The sequence below is a fragment of the Protopterus annectens genome, chromosome 8.part0 (genome assembly GCF_019279795.1).
Source record: "Protopterus annectens isolate FY-2018-M chromosome 8.part0, PAN1.0, whole genome shotgun sequence".
In the NCBI taxonomy this organism is placed as follows: Eukaryota; Metazoa; Chordata; order Ceratodontiformes; family Protopteridae; genus Protopterus; species Protopterus annectens.
In genome coordinates this window covers 1,376,684,587-1,376,709,203 of record NC_056741.1, presented here as the reverse complement: position 1 = coordinate 1,376,709,203, position 24,617 = coordinate 1,376,684,587, and the positions used below count along the sequence as shown (strand labels likewise).

At 36.7% G+C, this 24,617-nt stretch overlaps 1 protein-coding gene across 2 annotated transcripts in view; it reads left to right on the top strand.

Annotated features, from left to right (window-relative positions):
- Window positions 1-22,316, top strand: part of RNF214 (ring finger protein 214) — a 706,739-nt gene extending 684,423 nt beyond the window's left edge. For both annotated transcript variants that reach the window (XM_044080961.1, XM_044080960.1), the window contains exon 16: window positions 21,411-22,316. In XM_044080961.1, coding sequence (XP_043936896.1) covers window positions 21,411-21,476 — 66 coding nt within the window. In that variant the 3' untranslated portion in view covers window positions 21,477-22,316. The remainder of the gene's footprint in view (window positions 1-21,410) is intronic.
- Window positions 22,317-24,617: the final 2,301 nt, after the last annotated feature.

Sequence of the window (24,617 nt, the reverse complement as noted above, 5' to 3'; positions counted from 1 at the left end):
TACTAGGTTACACTTGACCCGCTGTCCTGTTATTCTTGTATTATTTATTAAATGGTGCTTAATGTTTAAGCATGTAAATACATCTGAATTTTGAACTCAGGCTATACCCATGCTTCATAGAGCTTGTGATGTACCCATACTGGTGTTCTGCCTTGCTCCAATATACCATTATCTGCATGCAGTAGCCTTCTTGAAAAGTATTCCCTATTCTCTATCAGTCTCATTATGAAGCACCGTTTTGCTACTACAAATTCAGCAGCCAACTGTTCTCCACAATTTTCTTGAGCTACATTGCAGACCCTCAGCCTGTACACCTCAGCCACCACTCCCCTTCTCCCATCCCGTCTGTTATTGATTTAGTGAAGTGTGTTATACCTGCCTTGTTACTCTGCATTTCAAGAAAGAGCTCATTTCAAGGTTATTTTACTTGTCAATGATTAGTGTCTTTTAGAGCAGTGTACAAATTCAGCTTTTGCCAGATAAGTAAGTATTTGAATTTTACATACATTGTATGATGTTAAGAAGTGAAGTGCGAACTCATGGTACAAAGGAAAAAAAATATCTGGACATAGAGGATCGATCCTATATGCAGCCATTAAACTTTATGAAGTAATATTTAATATAGGTTCATAGGTAAGTACTAGGCTAGCTGCACTTGCAAGCCATTTTAAGCTAGCCAATTTCCCTTTTTTTTTTTTTTTTTTTGCTCAAAATACCCAATCCCATTTTATTATAGATTGGCCTTACCCAGCCCATGGTCGCATCATCAATAGTTATATATTACCCCTAATAAGAATAACTGGGATCATGCCATAGATAACTTGAGGGGATCCATGCATGAGATGAAGTATTTCAGAGCTGCCTATATCCATTAATAGTACAGGGGGTTGTTCTGGAGTAAAATTTCTATTTCCCATCCATAGATCTTAGTTGTCCTTGAAAATGGATAGGGATGAACTTTGTTTTATGTGGATAGAAAGTGTGTTCCATTGTTTTTTTTACAAAATAAACTTAGCTTTTGAGACTTTTCTACAAAGAAAATCCACACAGTATGTATGAACTGTAGGCCTTTCTACTTGGAAGTTCTTAAATCATACTGCTTTCTGAGTAAAAACTTGTGTTTTAAATTATACTCAAATAATTAAATTACACCCAAGCAGAAGACTTTCGAAAGTTATTGTATACAAGATAAACAAAAATCACACACCAACAGAAAAAAAAAATTTCTGAAGTAATTTTTAAAGTGTAGTTAAATAACTGTTATGCTCAGTATACCTAACAGACTCATAGCCCAAGAAATATGTACAAAGCCTAAAATAGTGGTGGGGAGACGAAGGCCCAAAAATAAAGGCAGATTTTTAAATATTGCTCTTATAAACTTAGAACGTTGCTATAATAACAGGATTTGTGTTGGCATGCATTTTCTGAAGGATATGAAGTTTGAAACTCACATGTCTGTCATTATTTAATGACTTCCACCCTCAATGACTAGCCAGAAGACCACAGATTTTATGAGGCACATACAAAAATATGAGGCAAAAAAATCCAGGCATTCTGTGAAAATCTGAACAGTTGAGAGGTATAATGCTCAGTAAAAATGCCTTCTCAGCTATATAGAGGTCCATATATATGTCACTATATAGAGACTCATAAACATTTTACTTTTTATTTAAAAGGTGCTTGCTTTAATAACTGATTATCATATGCAAAAAAAAACTGTGTTGCCACCTTTTTTTTCTTTTTTATGTTGTGTGTTTTTTGAGAAGGTGCTAGAGCAGTACAGACATATCATATATGGTCAGCAAACATACTCATTACTAAATCAGACAGTAAAATACTGCTTCCTGTTTAGTTAAGTCTAGATATTACAGAATCCACCAGTCTTAATGGTATGAATTATCCAGGTGTGTTACAGACTCCATCAGGCTTCATGGCAGAATGAAACAGTTCACATTTTGCTGTTTAGGCAGCCTTTTTGGCATAGATGCACACGCGCACACACACACACACACACACACACACACACACACACACACACACACACACACACACACACTCCAGACACTATTCCTTTTTAAAAAAGCTGTTCTGTTCTCTTGTGCTTTTCAGTCCTCTGTGTATGCTTTCTCCAAAACAAAAAAAAAAAACTGCACTTGCATGCAGCTGCTTGCACCCTTAGACTGCACTCACAAAAAAATTAAAGACTGTGCTTGCGCTTTTTGGCTAAAAATGTCAGCTGACTAATCTGAGCAGGAACCATGTTTGACCAGCAGAATGAGCAGTTAGATATTGGGGATTTATTAAGGAAAAAAAGATAAGCACATTTAAATACTTTATTTTGTAGTATTCCAGGGGTGAGGCAGTCAAGGGGGATTAGTTTCACAGGAGGGGCATGTGTCCTTGTGTGTTCCCATGTAATGCCACCCCTGCCAAGCACATAATCCTGTGGATGATTCTTGTTTGCTTTATAATCTTTAACAGATACAACTGCCACTAAAAGGACTCCCCAACATTTAAAATACCCATGACTACACACTATACAAAACTGCTTTACTGTATGTAATATGCAGTTTATATCATTAAATGTTTTACAGATACTAATAAGAACAAAAATTATTTTACTTAGTTACTTTTTTCCCTTTTAGTGTCCCTGTAAACATTAATGATATAAAGTTGGATATATGCTTTACAGTCCGCCTACAAATTTAACAAAGTGAACAAAATTTGAGTCTTTTTCAGCCAAATATTTTGCAAAGCCATATTTCACAAACGTAATTGATGCTTTGTAGTCACCTATTTATTCACTAATTTCAGTGTTGCTGATCATCACCATCTTCCAATACCAGAATCTGGTTCAAATCCAAGGTACACCTGATTCTTCCAGTCAACTCCTGTTTTTTTTTTTTTTTTTTTTTTTTTTTGTCTCTCAAGCATTTGGGACATTGGAAAAAGGGTTTCACTGGCATAATCTCTTTATGAACTGTACTGTCAAAAGAATGAGAAACACAGTCCCCATCTGCTTGCTGCCTCACTTTTTTTGGATAAACTTTATCTCCTTAGCCTGTTCTGCATGTAAAATGTCTTTGATCCTCCAGGAAAAATGCTCTTAGAGACATCTAGCTGCAACCTTTTAAGTCTTACATCTGCCTTTCAACATTCTCTGATTGCTAGAATAGATTTGCTCTGGCAAAAAGGCAAGGTATTAAAAGTTGGATACAGAAGAGTGTTTGTGGAAAATGATTATTCACTGTACACATGCAGAAAAGAAACAAATTTATTTCAGCAATCGGGAATTGTCAAGAGTTGGTGTGAGATTTAAGCTGCCATATCTAGCTGTCTTCAGAATATATTTTCCTTTAGAATCAAAATAATTTTTGATGTATAACAGGCTAAGAAGGAAATGCAAGGGTTTGTCAAAAAAAGGAGCACATCAAGCAGAAGGGGAAGCTGCTGCTTATTCATCTGATAATAAAGCACACCTTGAGACTTTGCCAGTGAAACCTTTTCCACAGTTCCAAAGGAAAATAGATGAGAGGCAAAAAAAGTCACAGGAGTTGACCAGAAAATTCATGAGTACCATGGAAATGAACCAGAACCTAAAGTTGGGAGATGGAACAGGAAGAAGACTAGCAGCATGAAAATTAGTGAATAACTGTGAGACTGCAAAGCATCAGTCACATTTGTGAAATACGGCTGTATAAGAATAAGTGAAAAGAGAGGACATTTGTTGACTTTGTTAAACTTGTGAGGAACTGAAAAGCATTTGCCTCATTTTGTGTCATTAATGTTTTAAAGGACTCTGATGGGAGAGGAAGAAGAAATGGTAACTAAGTAAAACAATTTCTTTTCTTAACAGTATTTCTATGAAGCTTTTCACTACACATATATATATATATATATATATATATATATATAGATTGCATATTTTATAGTAAAGTGTTTTTTGTTTTTTATAGTAAAGTGTTATTGTGTATGGCAGCCGCGGTGGTACAGTGGTAGCATTGTTGCTTCACAGCAAGAGGTTCTCCTGTTCGATTCACGACTGGAGTGCCTTCTGTGTGGAGTCTACATGTCCTCCCCACAGTCGAGTGGCCTCCGAAAGACATGCGTAAATGGGCGTGCCTTTGCAGAAGGTTGGGCATCAGGCTGGCAACTCGGCACCATAAAAAATATACTGCCAATCATTAGCGGACCGGAGTTCCGCTGTGGCGACCCCTAACCGGGAAAAGCCGAAAAGACAAACAGTAATACTGTATATGATAAAATTATTGAAGTAAACAGATGCCTTTTTTCTTCTTCCTTTTACCTTTACTTCTTTTTTTCATATTAAGAAATGTAGTGCAAAAAAAGAATTAAAGCTAGAAAAAAGCATGTGTAGGTTAATAGTTTGTAATCTTTGGTTGTTGAGGTGGGTGATGGGGTAAAAATGTACATAGATCATGATATATGTAGTACTGATATATTTCCTCTTACTTTTGCATAGGTGAATGTCTGGATTTAGACCCCCTAATCTAATAATTTTAAGTGGAAATAAGTAAATATGAGAACACTGAATATAATGAAGTCTTTTCTTTTAGCAATCTATGTTTTAGCTTGTCTTTCAGGCTGCAACAGAGGTCTGCATTTTTCTTTTTTGTCTTACTTTTCCTTGAAATCAAGCTGATAATAGGGCTAAAACTTAATAATTTCTAAAAAGGTCTGCAAATAGTTTCCACATTGGGGGTAAAGATAAAAAAACAACAGACACCAATCAGTGTAAGCAGAAACAAAAGATATAACGTGTCTAAGGGCCTGTGTTAGCAGCTGTCAATTTGGCACAAATGTTCCTATTAGAATGGTTAGATTTTGTTATTTGAATATGTACATAGTTATGTGTGTTTGCATTAAATTAACAGGTTATGGGGTGTTCTTGGGGTGTGTTTTTGAGGGTTTTTGTTAAAACAAAAAGTCTTGTAAAATGTGGCATATGTTCCAGTATTTATGATGAGACAACTGTATGTAGGATCAACCTGCCAAATATTAATGAATTATGTATCACAAAAGCTAAAAGTAGACATTTAAAAAGCTACCATATGTAATGGGTGGTAATAATGACTTTAATGGTGACACTTTCCATATTGTCTTGGAAAGTGAATGGTGTGCAGGTATAGACAAAATGGAATGAATGCTTAATTATATTAAGAAATGCAGAGTGCAAATAGCAATGCTACAGGAGACATATTTGGAAAGAACTGAGCATGTGAATCTGGTAAAGAAAGGATTTCAGAATGGATATTCTGCAGAGTATCCGGGACAGAGGAAAAGATGAGTACTTCTGTTAATTTCTAGAGAACCTTCGTTGGTGGTCAAAGAGGGAAAAGATAATGGAAGATTTGTAGTAGTAGGGGAATACTGGCAAAGGATGATGATTATGCTGACATTTATTTATATTCCATTTAAAATTGTTTTGGAGCTTAAAAACATTCTGGGAGAAATAATTCGCTTTCATCAGGGAATATTACTTGTAGGTCAGGACTGAAATTAGGTTTGCAACATAGGAAGTAACTGGGAAAATGTAACAAAAGTGGGTGGGTTGCTGAAGAAATTTTATGAAAATAGTATGAAAGATGTGAATTTCGTAATATAACTCTGAGAGAATTTACATGCTATTTCCCAAGGTACAATAACTGGGCTAGACTTGACAAAAATTGTATTTCACAGGAACATATCCATTTAACTGAGATCTTTGATACATATCCAGTAACTTTTTTCAGGTCATGCACTAGTAATTACTAAGATAAAAATGCAGGGTAACAAAGTAAAGATGAGACAGTGACACTTCCCCACCTATGTGTTAAAAAGTGAGGAAATTAAGGAATGGATAGTGTAAATTATCTGGGAGTTAGTAGGGAAGATAGAAAGTACTCTAGCAGTTACAACTAGTGAATGGGATAAAATGAACGTGCAGCTTAAAAATAGGGTTGAAATAAAAGAAAAAAGATATCTGGTTAAGAAATAAAAATTGTTAGAGGGTCTCACAAAATAGGTTAAGAAATAAAAATTGTTCAGAGAGTCTGACAAAAGTTAAAGTATTACAAAATAAGGAGGGAATCTCGAAACAAGAAGATGCTCAGTTAAGTAACTCCTTTTTGAAAATATCTCTAGAGCACAAAAACTTTTGTTATAGCAACTTAGGGAACAGAAAGGGGAAAGGGCTGGTGCCAAACTTAGGGAGCCTATAACAAGAAAAATAAACAGAGATCCTATAGAGGTATTAGAGATATGTCAGAAATGTTATGAAAATTTGTATAAAGTAAAGAAGTGGAGAAAACCAAAAAAGTTCAAATGGAAATATTTATGGAAGAATAAAATACCAAGGTCAGAGGTAGCTGAGGCTCAACAGCTAACAGTTAAGATAGAAGGAGATGATATAAAAATAGTGATGTATAACCAATCTGCAGGAAAGTCTCCAGGAGTAGAATGTTATGTTTAACCAATCTACAGAAAAGTCTACAGGAATAGATGATATCCTGATGGAAGTTTGGAAGCTAGGAGGGAAGATAATAATAAAGGTCTGGAAGGTTTTGTGTAACAGTATTTTAAAAGGAAGGGAGGCACCAACATCCTGGAAAAAAACTGTGGTGGCTGTAATAACTAAAGATGGTAAAGATCCATCTGATCCAGTTTGTATAGACCTATTTCAATTTTATACCATAATTACAAATTTTTTGTTTAAAATGGCTGAAAGAATGGCAAAGCTGATGCCAATGGACCAGTGTGGTTTTCTGAAGGGGTGACAAACATTTGACAACATTAATAGAACAATGATGATCCATAGAGAAGCAGAATGTAAGAAAGTACCACTGCTATTAGTAGGTCTTGATGCAGAGAAGGCATTCAACAGAATACTTTGTGACTTTATAGGTAGGGCAATCAAAGCATTTGCATTTCCTGATACAATAATAAGGTTATTTGGAAGGATGAGGGATCAGAGACAAAAATCAAAATGGGAGAGTTCTCTCTAATAAATTGGGCCTGAACAGAGGAACCAGGTAGGGGTCTCTTCCTTCCCCCTGTTGTTTGCGTTATATTTAGAACCATAAACAATGAAAATAAGAGACTCAGAAATTCAAGGATATGATTGGTATGGTGTTCAAGATAACCTGACTTTATTTGTAGATTATATTATTTTGTATCTGATGGAACAAGAAAAGGACACCTCAGTGTTGTGGAATATTCTAAGACAGTTCCATTTTATATGTACCCACTCATGACTTGGTCCAGCAATACTCATAGTCATGGAGACATGATAAAATTAAGTATTTAGGAGTATGGATTAAAAAGGATTCTGTTATGGCAGCAAAGGCTGTGTGGGAAGAGACTAAACAAAAGATAATACAAAAACTGAGAAACTGGAAGCTCTTGCCTATGGATATGGATAGCAAGATACAAGCAATAAAAACATTTTTAGTCCCTTTAGTTTTATGCACAGGTCAGGTATGTTTTATCAACCATAGGAAAAGTTGTGGATAATAATTAATAAAGAGTTGAAAGATTTTATTTGAGTGGTGAAGAGGGCAAGAATCATGGGATAAGATGATCCTCCCAACAGAAAAAGAAAGTTTAGGATTACCTGATTTGAAGGGATAGTCTGGAGCCGCACAGTTATGGTTCTTATGCATAAGCCAAGCAAAAAGCTACAATTCAGAAAGCAATTACTAGAAAATGGAAATCAAAATCTAAAGCAACTATACTTGAAGTAGTGAATATTGTAACAGAGATAAAAGAACAGGAAGTGGGATCTTTAGAAAAGGGTACAAGTAAATTATATAGAAAAATGGACATTAAGGTAGCAGTACATGCATAAAAATGTTTTGGAGGGGAAATGAGGTTTAAGAGAAAGCAGGAGTTGAACAGTTTATTTAATGTTGCTTAGTTTATATGATATATAACATATATGTATAATGTTTGTAAATATGAACTTGTTAATATGGTTTGATTACTTTTATATAAATGTAAGCTTGTGTATGTCACAACTGATACTTCAATAAAGATGTTAAAAAAATTCAAGATGCTAAACTGGAATTATTCATAGAAGCAGATGTTTGCTTGGTTGGTTGAATCAGATGGTGGATACAGATGTCTTTGAAATTGTCAGTGTGGGAAGAGAGGAGATAAGCAAAGAAAGGGTGGTGTAATGAGATAAATGTATAGAACATTCTGAACTAAGGAGACCGCTCTGAATTTCAAGTCAATGTCCCTAATCTGTTAGTAGGTGACTCAAGAACTTTGCCAGAGTTTAATCCATGAAGAACTTTTCTGTGGATGAGCAGTTGATATAACTTTGAATAACATTTGGATGTGTGTGTCAGGTGGAGGATGTTCCATTCCAGCAGGTTGTTGATGTTTCCACTGCTCCCAGCCATGTCATGTAGCAAAAAAAGTCCACATATGCAGAGTTTCACAAATGTCATGTTTTTGAGCCCTGTTGCCATTAGACCAAGAATAAGATTATATGAGACATCCAAGATGGCTACAAACTAATCAACAGTGTATTTTTTGTCAGTGTAAAAGCAGAAACTGAGAAATAGCAGCCAGTGAAATTGTCATTTTGGGTAAAATTCAGTTACTGGCTAGTAAGTGCACTGCCTCTATGCCAGCAAAGTAGAAATTTAAAGAACCAGAAAGAAAATCAACAGGAAAAGGTGAATAGAAAATACTGGGTGGGAAGAATCATGCACCTGTTCAGTAAAAAGAGGGCCAGGCTACAACTTTGGTATAAGAGATGGCTTCCAGTAATTTAGAGGAAAAAATAAATCAGTTGTCCTCATACTCATAGGTTATTAAAATAAATGAAACATTAAAGGAATATATCAAATCAAATAAAAGGCTGGAAAAAATAGAAGAAGCTTTAAATAGTCTGTCAGATGAACTGATAAAATGCAAAAAAATAGAGGTTGAAATGAAGTAAAGGCTGAGTGAGGCTTCTCAAGAAGTGATATTTCAAAAAAATGATAGAAGTAGAAGATAGAGCATGCAGGGAGAACCTGAGATTTTCTGCTGTACCAGAGAAATTGGAAGGAGCACACTGTATTAATTTTAGGAAAGCACAAATAAGCAACTGGACTGGTATTCCACAGCAGAATTTGCTAATTGAAAGGGCATATTGAGTGTTTGCTCCGAACCTGGCCACAAGAAAGCAGCCAAGGCCTGTATTAATAAAGATACAATTATACCAGCAGAAAGAGTTGATCCTGACAAAACAGTGTTAGAAGGGAAAAGTGTTAAAAAATGGAGACAACAGTGAGTTTGTGGAAAATCATTACTCATTGTACACTAGGCAGCAGAGAAGCAAATTTACCCCAGCATATCTAGTTGCAGGTGTGAGATTCAAGCAAGCTGCTATATCTGTCTTTCCTCAGAATACTTTTTCTTGGAGAGTCAAAGACATTTTTGGATGCAGAGTGGGTTAAGGAGGAAATAGAAAGGTTTATCCAACAAATAGTGAGCCAGTAAATATAAAGGGACTCTGCTTCTCATTCAGCTGACAATAAACCTCATAGAGAGACTTTGTCAATGAAACCTTTTCTAGTGTTCCAAAGGAATGTGATCAGGAAACCGAAAAAAAAGCTGGGTGGAGTATTTTCAGTGATTGTTGTATGTGTTACAGATATTGAAGTCAACAAGTACATTTTAGTTGCAAGAAGTATAGGTTTTATGTCATAACAAAAGAAGAAAAGGTGGCAATAGCAATATTAAGTTAATATGTTGTGATCTTGGGCTGCTGAGGTGGGGGTGTAAAGGTGCATGGGTTATACTATATGTAAGATTAATATACTTTATTTTTACAGGAGTATATGTATAGATTAATGTCCAGCTATAAACAAGTGCCTTTTGTAAGCAAGTAGGCTTGAAATATAAGACAAAGTGATGAAAGCTGTGAAAATGCTAAGTTCTTTGCATTTTGCAAAGATATTAGCTTGCTTTTTCCCCATTAGCAGATGTTCTCATTGGAAATCAAGAAGTCTGTAGCAGAAACAATTGTCCATTCTATTCTGAGTGAAATTTACAAAAAGTTTTTCATGCACCTGCAGAGATGTTTTTGATTCTCATTGCTGACTACTTTTACATGGAGATGAGTTGTCTGCAGATGCAAGCAATCAACCTTGAGATTTCTGAGCATTATTTGCTAAGGGAAATACACAATTTAAAGATACAGTGGCAAGCAGGTAATTGAAAAATAAAGTTGAAAATGATGGGAAGTGAATAAGACATAACATCCAACCTAGCAGCCTGAATGTTTTAATGCAGTTAAAAGAACAGTGTACATTTTAGTTTTATTTTAAGATAGTCAGTATTTTTATTCTTATGGTTAAAAGTTAATGTTTTCTGAAAACATACAAGCTGTTTTTCACACCTGTTTAAAATTTTAATTTAAAGGCGCACTGCTGCTTTTCTGCTGTGATAGACATTTCTGCAGTTTTTTTCTACCTAAGTAGTGTGGGTATTTGAAGCATTGTCCATATTCAGGCTTGTGTTTTGGGCCTAGTTGTTGTGGAGGCTGTGTGTCTGAGCACATGTTCAAGGCCATCTTAGTTTAGCCAAAGCCATACTGCACTTCAGTGAGAGGGGATTGTTTATGGTCATTAGCTGATTGGGGTTACCTAGACTACCGCTTGGAGTAAGCACCTCATTGGTTTTTTCAAGCTTTTTTTTAAAGTTGTTTCAGGTTTCAACTTTCTGTTACCTAAAAAGGTAACTTCTGAGTGTTTCTGCCATTTCACACTGAATTAATCATCTGTTTGTGTGTTTTCTTCTGATTTCCTGCCAAGGGGTGTATCATATTGTTTATACCACCCTCCCTCCCTATTGGTATCGTGTTCTTATACTTGGTGGCTTTGCAGTTTCCTGCCCCTACTGTAAATTTGATCTGGGACACTCCTCCCAGTCTAGTGTCATTACCTCATTCTACCTAATCCAGGGAGAACATTTGAGAAGGCAAACCCACTTAGTTTCTGCTCCTCTTTCCCCTTTCCACTTTACAAAAAAAAATGTCTAAGCTTGTTTCCTGCCTTTCCTATAAGTCGTCTAATCCAGATACAGATTTACTGTATCCAGGACTGTTTGTAAGCTTCTGAGCCCCCAAGCCTTTCTGTAATTCATACCATACCTTTCGGCCACCTAACCTGGACCAAAACACTAAAGGCGGAGGCGTGTCCATATTCATTAAGGATATCCACACCTCCAGGCTAGTTGCTCAGTATAATTGCATCCGAGATTATCCAAGTGCAACTAACTCTGGGTAAGACCGCAGTCCAAATTGTAGCTTGCTACAGATCCCCCACCATGCCCCCGGATTCCCACTCCACATTTCTTGATACACTGGAAAATATTAGGATACAACCTAACACCCTAATAGTGGGCAATCTCAAATACCCCACCATTAACTGAGAAAATTACTCATGTACCAACTCTTGTGCTCAACGTTTTCTGGAATTCATAAATTCCAATGCCTTGGATCAACTTATCCACACCCCCACCAAGGGCAGCACTATCCTAGATCTGGTCATTGCCAACATGGGCAACTGGTGTTCCCCACCAGAGGTGAATTCCTCATTGGTCAGATCCGACCACAAGCTAATCACCCTAGACATCCACATCCCACCCCCATTAGGGAAACCACCGTAAAATATTTCTCCAAAGTCAACTTCACGCTTATTAAAACAGAAGTGGCAAACTTCACAACACCCATGCCTGACAGACAATAGAGGTATGACTGCTGAATCCTATACAAATGCACTTTATAAGCACTTACACAAGTGCATGGATCGTGCAATCCCTAACAGAACAAAGATACTATCCTCCAAAAAAAGGAAGCCAATCTGGTGGTCCCCTGCCATAAACAAACTCTACAACAGAAGAAAGAAATTGTTGCAAAAAAGAGTAAAATCCCATGATTGGAGGAATTCCCTGGTCAGCCTCACTAAGAAGCTGAGATCCCTCATAAAATCCTCCAAAGCTAGTTATGAAAACAAAATTGTCACTGATTCTAAAGACAGCCACAAAGCATTCTATAGCTATGTCAAGAATCTCAATGGCAACACTCAGATCTGCTCTGAGTTACAACACAACGGCATGAAAATTACAGAACCAACTGTTATTGCCAACATCTTAGCAGATAGGGTCATTGCTAACTTTACCCCCCTCGCATCTCCTAAAGGGCCCATCTCTGTACCGGAAGAATGCAGAGTTCCTGTAATCACGGCTGCACAGGTAAAAAAACACACTCTCCAAAGCCAAGAACACAGCATCCATGGGACCTGACAACATCCCAGGCTGTGTTCTACACGAACTACAGAACAAACTGGCACTCCACCTAATTACCATGTTCAGTCATAGCCTCAAATCAGGCTTTGTGCCAACTGAATGGCACACAGCAACGGTTATCCCACTTCACAAAGGGGGAGCCACCACGGACCCCGGGAACTACCACCCCATTAGCCTGATGAGCCTGGTCTGCAAGGCTGTGGAACGTATCATCATGGAACTTGTAAACAATGACATTGGTAATGTCCAAACTCTGGACCCTACCCAGTTCGGGTTTGTAAAAGGCAGATCTTGTCTCCTAAACCTGATAGACTTTTTTGAAGCGGTCACCAAAGCCGTAGATGAGAGTCAGGTGGTTCACACAGCCTATCTAGATCTCGCCATGGCTTTCAACACCACCCCCCACTCTGGAATTATAGATAAACTCACTAAACTAGGTATAAATCCCTATGAGACAAGATGGGTTGCCAACTGCCTCTCTGACAGAACCCACACTGTGAAAGTAGCAGACTCCAAATCCAACTTCAGACCAGTGACAAGTGGTGTACCACAGGGTTCAGTCCTGGGTCCTCTCCTGTTTGGTATCTACTTCTCTGAGTATAGGCTAACACAGAAGGTCTTTGGCTAATGAAGTTCGCAGAGGACTGCAAACTAGGAGCCATAATCAAAACTCCTAACGGTGTGGCCATCCTATAAACTGGCCTCACTGAGACAGATGCCTGGTGTCAAAGCCATGGCCTCAAGCTGGTTTCAATTCTCAGGCTTTAAGCAATAGATGGAATAAGTTAGTACTAAAGGGATTGCTGCCTACTTCTGCTCCTTCCTCTACAGCTTATATTTCAGGGGCTCAAACCACCACTAAGAAGTTGAAGTCATCTTCTGAGTCCAAGGAACACAGAAAGTGCTCTCCTGTCCAGTCTCCAAAACCTGCTGTTGAGCTGCCTGCTAAACAATCTAAGACATCGGATCTGACATCTTCGGATCCAACAGCAGGGACACTCAAGTCTCCTCACCATTGAAGTCCTTGTTTTTCACCAGAGCCTATTTCCCCTCAGCTCTGATCCTCTTTTTTTATAAGACACCCAAAAGAATGTCACGTCCTCCTTACACGTTGTTATCTATCAGGTATTAATGAAGTTTTTCTGAAGTATATATGGATAAGATAGAGGAAGTTCCTCAGGACTCGGATCCAAGTGGGGATTTTACCGTCTCCATCTCCCATTGGATCTATGAGCATCCAGCCTATATCTCATACCATTGTCTTTCCTTCTCCAATCCTTCCAATGACAACAGTTTTGGCACACAGGTGGCACTTTTCCCTGCACCTGGAAGCCTGTGCATCAATCACAAAAGACACTCAGGTGTAAAAATTATATCCACAGTATATTTCATTCCCTTTTTGCCAATCCCACCATCCAAATGGAAAAATCTCTCTGATGTACCACCCAGTCAGCAGGAATTAGCAGCCTTAGAAGTTCAAAAGCTGCTAGAAGAGTCACCCAGTAGGTCCCACCAGACCAGAGAAGATTCAGAACTTAATTAAGGTTTTTTTCAGTACCAAAAAAAAAACGGAGGACCTGAGACCCATTCTGGACCTCTCAGCATTCTAAATCAATTTATAAAGAACTCAAAGTTCTGAATGGTCATGGTTCAGTCCATTCTATCTTTCCTACAGAAGGATGATTGGATGTACTCTATTGATCTCCAGGATGCGTACTATCACATCAAAATGAACAGATGGTTCAGGAGATACCTGTGGTTTCGGCTGGGGCCACTCATTAGCAATTCAGAGCCCTGACCTTTGGTCTCACTACAGCTCCCAAGTGGTCAGAAAGTGCATAGCAGTGGTAGCAGCTCATCTCAGACTGCTTGGATTCAGGGTGTTTCCTTACCTGGATGACTGGCTCCTCACCACCTCAATCAGACATCGCCTCAAAAAGGCCAGGAACTACTTACTCCAATTATGTCAGTCTTTAAGGATCACAGTTAATTATGCCAAGTCCCATTTTCAACCTGTTCGAGTCATGGAGTTTATAGGAGCTCCCCTGGACACCACCAGTCAGTTGGCCTATCTTCCATCAAAAAGAGTACATTACTTAAGATTGCAGGTCAGACAGATTCTTTCACACCCTTCTCACCCAACAAAACTAGTTCTTCAAGCGTTGGGATCAATGGTGGTGGCTGTTACATTACTACAGCAGCTCATTTCCATATGTGTGTTCTACAATGGACTGCAGCTATTCACTTGTCAGTTCTTCTACAGCCTTTGTCCTATCCGATAAAAATTTCTTGGATTTGCAAGGATTCCTTGCTTTGGCGGATAAAGTCCTACGAAGTTGTCAGGGATGCCCCTTTGTGATTCCACCCCTGGTAGCCACAGTGACCACAGATGCTTCCCAGTTGGGGTGGGGGGGCATTTCTTGGGAAGGACGTTACAAGCCATGTTTTCCGCAGAAGAGACCAGTTTTCATGTCAGTGCCCTGAAGATAAGGTCAGTATTCCTAGTATTGTGGGCTTTTCAGAATGCTCTTCCCCCAGGGACAATTGCTATCCAAACAGACATGTCAGTGGCTTGGTACATCAACAAACAGGGAACCAGGTCCTACCCTCTTTGTTAAGAAACAGTGAGTGTGTGGCAGTGGTTGATCTCCTCCAACCGCTTTCCTATAGCAATGCACATCTTGGGGAAATCCAGCTTGCTAGCCAACAAACTCAGCAGGATTGTTCTGATACCTCACGAGTGGTCTCTTAATCAAGCAGTGGTGGAGAGGATCTTCAGTCAATGCTGTGATCTATTCACCTCTGCCATCACCAGCAAGTGCAACAGGTTCTTTGCCCTAACAACCCCCCCAGGGAGTCACCGAGAGATGCTGTAGTTCATGTTTGGCCCTCTGGTCTCCTTTATGCTTATCTGGACTTTGGTTGAAGAGCAAGGTTATCCTCATTGCCCCTTTTTGGCCTCAAGTGTGTTTTTTCTTCCTTTGGTCTCATCTTCTATGCCCTCCTTTGAGACTGGACCCCAGTCCAGATCTAATCTCTCATCCCACAGGGATGGCACCCCAGACATTCCAGGACTCAAGTTGACTGCATGGTTTATCCAGTTAAAATGATGGCTAGACAGCTCAGGCTTTCTTCCCCAGTTCATCATATTTTGCTATCATCCCAAAAAATCTCCACTAGAAAAATTTACAAGAGCAAATTGAAGAGATTTTCTTATTGGGCCCATCAGAGACAATTGGATCCCTTTACTGCACCTATTTATGCTGTTTTAGATTTTTCTGCTTCACTTTTTCAAGAAGAGACTAGTTTTTACACCATCAAAGTTCAGGTAGCAGGTATTTCCGATTATCATACTGGAGATGATGCTTTCCCTCTAGCTTCTGCCAAGTTTTGCAGAGTCTTCCTTAAAGGTACTTTTTGCTTAGATCTCCAATTAAAGACCCAACTCCACCCTGGGGTCTAAAGTAAATGCGGCCAAGTCAGATCGGAGACCCATTGTTTGAGGAACAATGAAAATGGACAACACAGATGCATAGTTATGGTGAGTACATACGTTTTATATTTGAGTGTTCTAAGTTAACAGGGGATGGGGGTGTTCTATAAATATATTTAGTTTTTTGTTTGGGGGTTATCATTAAAACAAAAAATCTTAAAAAATGTGACATAGTTTCAAATGGAGATGAAAACTGTATAAAATATGAGCTTCCAAAACATTACTGTAAGACAAAAGTTGGAAATTCACTTAAAAAGACTGTCATGCACATTAGATGGGAACGGTGCCTTTTTATAATAATGGCTATGCTATGCATATTATCTTGGAATCTAAGTGGGCATTACAGGTATAGACAAAAAGGAAAAAAATGTTGTTATATTAGAAATACAGAGTGCAAATAGCAATGCTGCAGGAGACACGTATGGAAAGAGAAATAAGAATGTGAATTTGACAAAGAAAGGATTTCAGGATGGATACTCAGCAGAATATTAAGGACAAAGGAAAAGGGAGTTAATAGTAATTCTAATCACTAGAGCTGCAGTAGTGATAGAAGTGGAAAAAGCAGTGGTAGATTTATGGTAGTCAGGGGCTGTTGGCAAAGAAAGAAGATCACACTTGCATGAACTTATGTTCCATCAAAAGTTTTAATCATTCAGCATAAGAAAATTTTGGGAGAAATAATAGACTTTCAGTAGGGAATATTACCTATAACTGTGGAGTATAACTTGATTTGAAATAGTAAAGATGTATCAGGATCTAGAAGCAAATATTTATGAAAATATTGGTATGGAAGATGTGAATTCAGTAGTAGGAACTGTGACAGAATTTACATATTACTGTCCAAGGTGAAATAACTCGGCTAGACTGGGTAGAAGTTATATTCCATAACCACTTGAAAGGCATAGCTTCTGTGCAACCCTAATAATGCACAAAAGATCCAAATAAAAGGGGGTTCACATAGTCTCAGGTTTGTTTGTTTGTGTGTTTCGGCTTTTCCCGGTTAGGGGTCGCCACAGCGGAACTCTGGTCCGCTAATGATTGGCAGTTGATTTTTATGTACCGGCTTGCCAGGCCTGACGCACAACCTTCAACGAAGGTACGCCCATTCACGCATGTCTCCACGCAGAAGACGCTCTAGCTGAGAATCGAACAGGACAGCGTCTTACTGTGAGGTGACAACACTACCGCAGCACCACCACCGCGATACTTCCACAAATGTATTTGCGAGTTTCCAATTATGTATTCAACACACACCAGAAAACATATATTGAATGCTTTTGTTTAAGACTTTAGAACTTCATCAGAATATAAAACTAGTAAGTCAACCATGATGTGTATAGCCAGTTCAATTAGACAGTAAACCAATTAAAAGAAAATAAAACATTATTAATTAATCATATGGTTAAACATTAAAATTTAGTAGCAATATTGTAAGATATCAATAAAAATTCCACCACTCATAAAAATGTCTCTTAAAAAGTATATCTAAATTTAAAATTTTATTAAAACCATCTAAATTTGATATTACAGCACAGACAAATAAAATGTAAATCTGACAGTTTTAACTTTGCAGCCCTCATTTTTAACACTGGATAAATAGAGTTACTCTCATTTAATCCTGGAGGGGAGGTGGCATCTAGTCTAGTTCGCCAGACTAATTCCCTATGTTTGATTTTTCGATTTCCCAAAGGTTTGAGACATTTTAAGTTTCCCTTTTGGTGTGTTTAAGAACTAAACAGTACTGTCATTTAATAGATATGTTTGATAGGCACAATATTGAATTGTTAGAATTTATTATCAAATTTAATGTTACTAGAATTAAGGTATTATTTAAAGAAGTTGCAGTGCTTAGTGAAACCATCTCTAAAGGTTTATTTGATTTTTATAAAACTTATGATAACGTGCTTAATAAAGTTGATGAGCATACATATATTATAAGGAAAAGAAAACTTAAGCTGGCGAGGGACAAACATCTCTATAAGGAGGGGACTGCTTTTAATTTTATTAGTTGGTGCTGTAATATTAAATATTGATTATTTTAATGTATATTAATTACCACAAACACAGCAAGAAGGATGAATAACTCACTCAGAAGCAAAATTTTATTCAAAAAAAATCATACGATTCTTTAGATGTGATTTATTTAGCTGTCTTTTAGAAATGTTCATTGTTTTATGTAAGAAAAACAGACGCCTTAAGGAGAGAATAAAGGAGCATGTATATATATATATATATACATATATGTATATATATATAATATTAGAAAATGGATCTTTCACTAATGCTTTGGCTAAGCACATTAGTTACACATGATACAACACATGGTTTTAAGTTTTGGTTATAGAGAAAGTGGTGCTTAATGAATGAGGTGGAGACATTGAGAATATTACTGAAGCCTCTGAAGCTAGATGGATTATTAGATTGAGCAGATTCTGGAAAGGGTCTCAATGAAAAGTACCATTGAAACCTCTTCTTAAAACAAGACCTTTGTATAAATGATTTTAATGATGTTTGAGTCAAGTTTCGGATTTTATAGTAAAGCTCAAGTATATTCAATATTATATATTAAGTACATTGAATATTATGATGTTTCTTTAAAATGTTAGCACTTGTTACACTGTTGCCTTTCTGATGATACTTTGTAACTTTTGATTGGTTGACTAATGACTTTTCTTTAAATAATTGATCTGATTACTTTGCTTTTAGAACGTCTGATGGAGCAGTGTTTCAACTGTGAAAGTGGTAACATATTCAACAAACAATAGTTTTTACGTTTTTCTTATTGGATTTGTTAAAAGGAGCCTCTCCATTGTTTTTGACTCACTCGTATAATTTGTTGGACTAATATTTTTATATATAGACACATTTTTATGACATACAGAATTTTCATTGATATAGTACATTATTGTTCATATTTAAATATATGCTTCTTTATTTTAATGGTTTTCAATTAAATTTTAATGTTTAACTGTATAATCAGTTAATGTTTTATTTTTTTTTTTTAATTGGTTTATTGTCTAACTGAACTGGCTATGTACATCATGGTTGACTTCCTAGTTTACATTTTGATGAAGCCCTAAGGTCTTGGATGAAATCATTCAATGTATGTTTTCTGGTGTGTCGAATAAATAATTGGAAACCCACAAATACATTTGTGGAAATGTATGTGAGACTATGTGAACCCACGTTTATCTAGAAATTATATTTTACAAGAACACATGCATCTGATTGAAAGCTTTGACGAATTGGTTCACATTATTCACTAGTAAAAACTAAGATAAAAATGCAGGGAAATTAAGAAAAAATGAGACACTGGAGCTTTCCAGTATACCAGTTAAAAGAGGAACTTAAGGAGCGAGTATTTGAATTTATTTGAGAGTTATTAGAAAAAGTAGAAATTGTTCATAAGTGAGATAAAATGAAAATGGAGTTTAAAAATAGAATAGAAATAGAGAGATATGGTTAAGAAGAAATAAAACTATTTAGAGGTCCAAACAAAGGTTAAAGCTTTACAGAATAAAGGGAATCTCACATATCAAGGAGAGGGTGCTAAAGAGAAGATAACAGAAGATTTGGATAGAATGCATCAGTTTAGAAAGATTGCTGTTAAGCACTTTATTTTTTGATAACAACCAGAGCAAAAAATAGTGTAGCACAATGACTTGAGAATCAGAAAGTAGAAAGGGTTGTTGCCAAACTTGGACAGACAAAAAAAGGAACATAACCAGAGATCTTAGAGGTATTAGAGATATTTCGGAAATTTTTGGAAAATTTTTATAAAGTGGAGGAATGTGGAATTCAAGAAAGAGAACTAATAGAAACATTTATGGAAGACTTAATTATGCCAAAGCTCTTCACAATGGGGTGTGGGGGGTGTAGCCCCCCACATAATTTTAATGTATTCCCTATTATAAGAAGGTATATCCATTAGAAATGCTTTGATATATATATCTTTAGTAAAAACTATTGGCATAATGTGGGGGGCTGTGCCCCCCACATCCCCCCTTATTTAATATTCTCACTCCAGGGTTGTACTGCAGTGGGGCAGGGGCTGTATTCCATTTTCGACCAAATGAACTTCAACAAAGTGAGCTTTCAGTCAAGTGAAATGCCTGTAATCATTTTCGACTAAGTGTAATTCAACCAAATGTATGGAATCCACATATATATATGTATGTGTATATATATATATATATATATATATATATATATATATATATATATATATATATATATATATATAAAACACAAGCAGAAGGTTATAATTCAAAGTGTAAAGGGGTGATATTGAAGCAGGGGGAGTCAGTTCAAGAAATATGGAGAGGAAGGGGTTTTGGATGCAGATGCTTAAAGGGAATAACCACAGCCATACAGAATATTGTATTCATAATGTAACAGAAAGTGTTCTAAGTGCTGAGCAACATGAGACTGGAGAATTTGATTTTGCCAATAAGGATGACTGCAAGTAGGATACAGAAAATAGACAAGTGAGGGCTGGAATTTACTGGAAAAGGAGCCCAAAGTATTTAGAGAAAATATAGGGGAATGTAATACAGTGGGATGAGGTGAAGAAGAAGTTTGGACTGCGTGCTAGAGACAGCCTTCCCTACCAGGGATTGATAGAGAATGGGGAAAGAGAAAGGCACTAGAGAATCTTAAGTGAAAGACCTTCTGTGGTAGAGATTTTAGTTGAATCTAGAAGAAAAGCTGATGTTAAAATGGATAGTTAATAGTGCATGTAGCATATTGCATTGTAACTATAGGAATCAATCAGCAGAGGTTAGAAGGGACTTGGAAGAAAGACTGGAAAAGCAGTTTACCCAGGAAGAATGGAGGAACATGTGTATGGCTCCCAAGTATGCAACATATTCTGGAAAGTTGAGGATTTTTGCTTGGAAGTGTTTGCATAGGTATTTTTATACCCCAAGCAGACTTCAAAAATGTCTTCTGCGATAGCAAGTGTTGGAGGTATAGGAAGGAAGAAGGAGGTAACTAGGTACATACATTTTGGTAGTGTAATGAAATGGAATATTTTAAAAATTTTTTACAGAGTACTCTGTCAGAAATATTGGTTGAGTAGTTGGCTGCAGGAATAAAGTCTAACTAAGGATTATTTTAACTGAGACACATGATCTGAATTGCATAGCCTTGTAAAATTTAATTCTCTTGGCTGTGAAAAAAGGAATTACTAAAAATGAAAATCAAAGTCTAAAGCAACTGTATTTGAAGTATTGAATATTATAAAAGAGATAAAAGATCTGGGAAAAGTATTTTAGAAAAGGGAAGGGGCAAATTACATAGAAGTAAATGGAAATTTTGGAAACATTGCCTGCGGAATAACATTCAGGAGGAGGAAGAGGAGTGATGTTTAAGGAAAGACAGGAATTGAGCAAATTATGTAAAGTTGACTGATGATAGCTGTAAAACAGGAAAGAAAGAAGAAAAATATGTGCCAAGTATAATGTATGTAAAAGAAAAAATGTATTTTTTTCTATTAATGTATGTTTGCCCATGTCTTAAGTGATATTTTAAAGTGTTTTAAAAAAATAATAAACATGTTTGTTCATCAGCCTAATGATCTTGCCATCTCTGTGTTTCTCTGTCTTTGCAGTGTATAAAATTCTGGGCTCAGGCAAATAGGAACAGCGTCTGCCCCTTTTGCATATGCTCAAAGTGACTTTCATAAGAGTGAAAAGAGAGCGAACCCATCATTGAGTGGACTTCACTGCACTGAAGAAAGAATACAAAAATACAGTGTGGCAATTTAAACATCTGTTTTTAGTACAGATTGTGGATGAAACTGAGATGGATTGTGACTTACAGAAAGTATTGCTTTTGTAGCAGTTCAGCAGGCAGAGCATGACTCAGAGATGAATATGGAACGACTAAACAAATGTCTAAATGGAGACTGAGACTGTCAGACAAAGTTTATAGGTGCATGTTAGCAACTTTTGCTTATCTTACCCTTCCAGCTGTGTCACAGCAGATTACATGTGAAACACATATTGTACAGTGTGATAGTCTCGTTTGAGCTCTGGGTCTAAAAACCTGGAGAAGTGCATTTCATTCTCATAATTGACCGTTTCAGTTTGTGATCTGGATTATTACACTTTATTTTCTGGTGAAAGTTTTTTTTCCTGTTATTAGTTGTTTTATGTTAAACTTTCTGTTAGCTGCTTTTTGATGTGTATGTGAAATGTGTAATTTAAGATTTGATTCCTTTTTTTTTAAAACACAGAAAAGTTGAGTATGTATTTTTTTCTTCTGTACAAGTATTTTGAGGAGACATCACTGCCCCATACTCTATAAGACTGTTGTAAGTCTCAAGTATCACTTGCTGCATTAAGAAAACGAAGACCACCAAGGGTCCACCTTCATTTTTATGACAATTTGGTTTAGCATTCCAGAAGCTGTGGCCAAGTCTTTTAGGTGCAGCAAGGGAAGATCCATGTAAATAGTGTAATTTAAATGTTTGTTCGGATTTCATTCGTTTGGAGTAAAACTGGTTGAAATGTAATTACTTCTGAATCTTTTTTTGACATTGAATGTCTTTGTGTATTAGGCTGTGTATGTCTATTTGTAGTGAAAGTTTAGGGTAATGCAGCATAATTTGTGTATAAGGTTGTTGAACTTAAATGAAACAGGCTAGGCTTACATCACTGTTTTGGCACATTGGTCACTAAGCATTCAGAAAAGGTTTCAAAAAGAGGGATATGAAATTGTAAAAATAGATTTTTTAAAAACTTTCTGAACAGTAAGGACATAATTGTATATAGTGAGGGATTGCTTTAATTAATGGGCAATGTTTATTTGTGTAGTGTTAACTGAGATGTGTGGCCAGATAATGTTTATTTTAATTGGAAGCCGTGTTAGAAAAACTCCCAGCAGTTAAATTACTGAATTTTATCATCTCCAAGACAGAAAAAAAACTCTGTTCAGTAGAATGCATAAGTGAGTTGTACAGTATGCATGGTATTGAAGCCAAAACATCTACACCAAAATACATAATACAGGAGGACATAAGAGCAAGAACAAGTACAGTAGAACTAGTTCCTGTATAGCTCATGATGCTGTAGCATTCATCATATCAATCTAAGCGAAGTTTATATCATTGCAAGCTTGCAAGGCACATGCGACTAATGCTTATTTCTGGATTACGTAACTGTTCATATTTAGATATTAGTACATATACAGTACATATACTTTCATTAAAAAAAACTACCAGATTGGGAAGTCACTCTCAGCAGTGACTTTCATATGGCTAATTTAGTCATTCAGAGAAGGTGAAGAGATGGAGCTTTGTTTAAGAGTACCACAGCTGCAGTTTCATTTGTAGTGAAGAAGCACTGATGTTTTTCCCCTGAATCTTTAGCAGGTGAGTCTTTTGAACCTAAAGATGAAATGAATAGTGAATTCCAGGTCTTGGCCAAAGACAGCCTCTGGTTGGAAGGCACCTTTAGTACATGTTCTTGTTTGGGGAATACCACTTGGGAGTATGATTAATAGATCAGTAAGTCAACCATATTTGGATCACAGATGGCATAACCTTTAACATTAATGAGCTTTGGATCTAGCACCTATAGCAGTTACAGCAGTACAGCTGAAGGCTTATTGCCATTTGTTAGCTTGCACTAAAGACAGGTTGGTGAATGACACTTAACTAGAGTGCAGTTTAGGTAGGGTATATCATCTACTACCTTGGTGTAAGTCAAATTACTAAAGGAATTTGTCCAGTATAATGTACCAAAATATTTTTTCCTTTATTGCAATCAACTTCCAGTCAACTCTTAGTTAATCATTAAGAACCTGAAAGTACTTTTGACCATGTCAAGGTTAGATACTCCCTGTGGCTTAAATCAACAAGCGATGTCTGCACTGAACTTGAAAATGAATTGTCTTGAACACCATGCATTTTGTTTTGCTGGTGCTAAGAAATTTGTTTGTGGGCTAAGAAATAGACATGAACTTGTCAAACATCCCTGGAGCTTTCTGAAACTTGAGTTCTGTTCTTGTTTATACTTTCTGAGTAGAACTGCATTGTCATCATGCTGAAATATGAGTTAGCACAGTGTCTTAACATGTTTACAAAAATCATAGACAGGAGTGAATCTGACAGTGATTTTTGAGAGACCCCAAGAGTAAAAACTGATGATGATTTGATACCCTCTCAAAGGACAGCTTGGGTATGGTTGTTTACCTAGCTAGTAAAATTTTCTAGATAAGTCTGCTGGTGTCTAGTCCTTAGAAGATGATATCATTAGATCTGATGTTGTCAATTTTAATTCTATCAACTGTTGGGTTTGTATCCAAACCTCGGATCTGACTTATCCATTACTAATGCTCGTGATAACTAAAAACCTTTCGAGCTTCTCTCTTACCCATAATTCACCAACCTCAGATCTCATTTGCCGCTTTTCACAAAAAGAAGTGGTCAGCCTTAGCTTTTTAATTTCTGTTAGATAAGTGTAGATTATTCTCTAAATCTCTTTATACTTCTTTTTTATATACTCCCTTACCCTCCTTACATTACGTACCAATTCATCTTTCCTTCCCAAGGCGGTATCAGAATCTAGTATCAGTCAGTCCTTTAATTTGCCAGTATTCTTTGGTAAATTTGCAAAGGTGAATATATCTTGCATTTAGTGGATGTCCACAGGCAATTACGTTTTTATTTACATAGGACAAAAGAAATCAGGAAGACAGATCAATTGTTCATCTTCTTTGCAGATTTGAATGTGGGCAAACCAGTTACAAAAGTTACTCTAGTCAGATGGCTGACTGATTGTATTTCTTTTATCTGTAACAAGTTGGGTCTAAC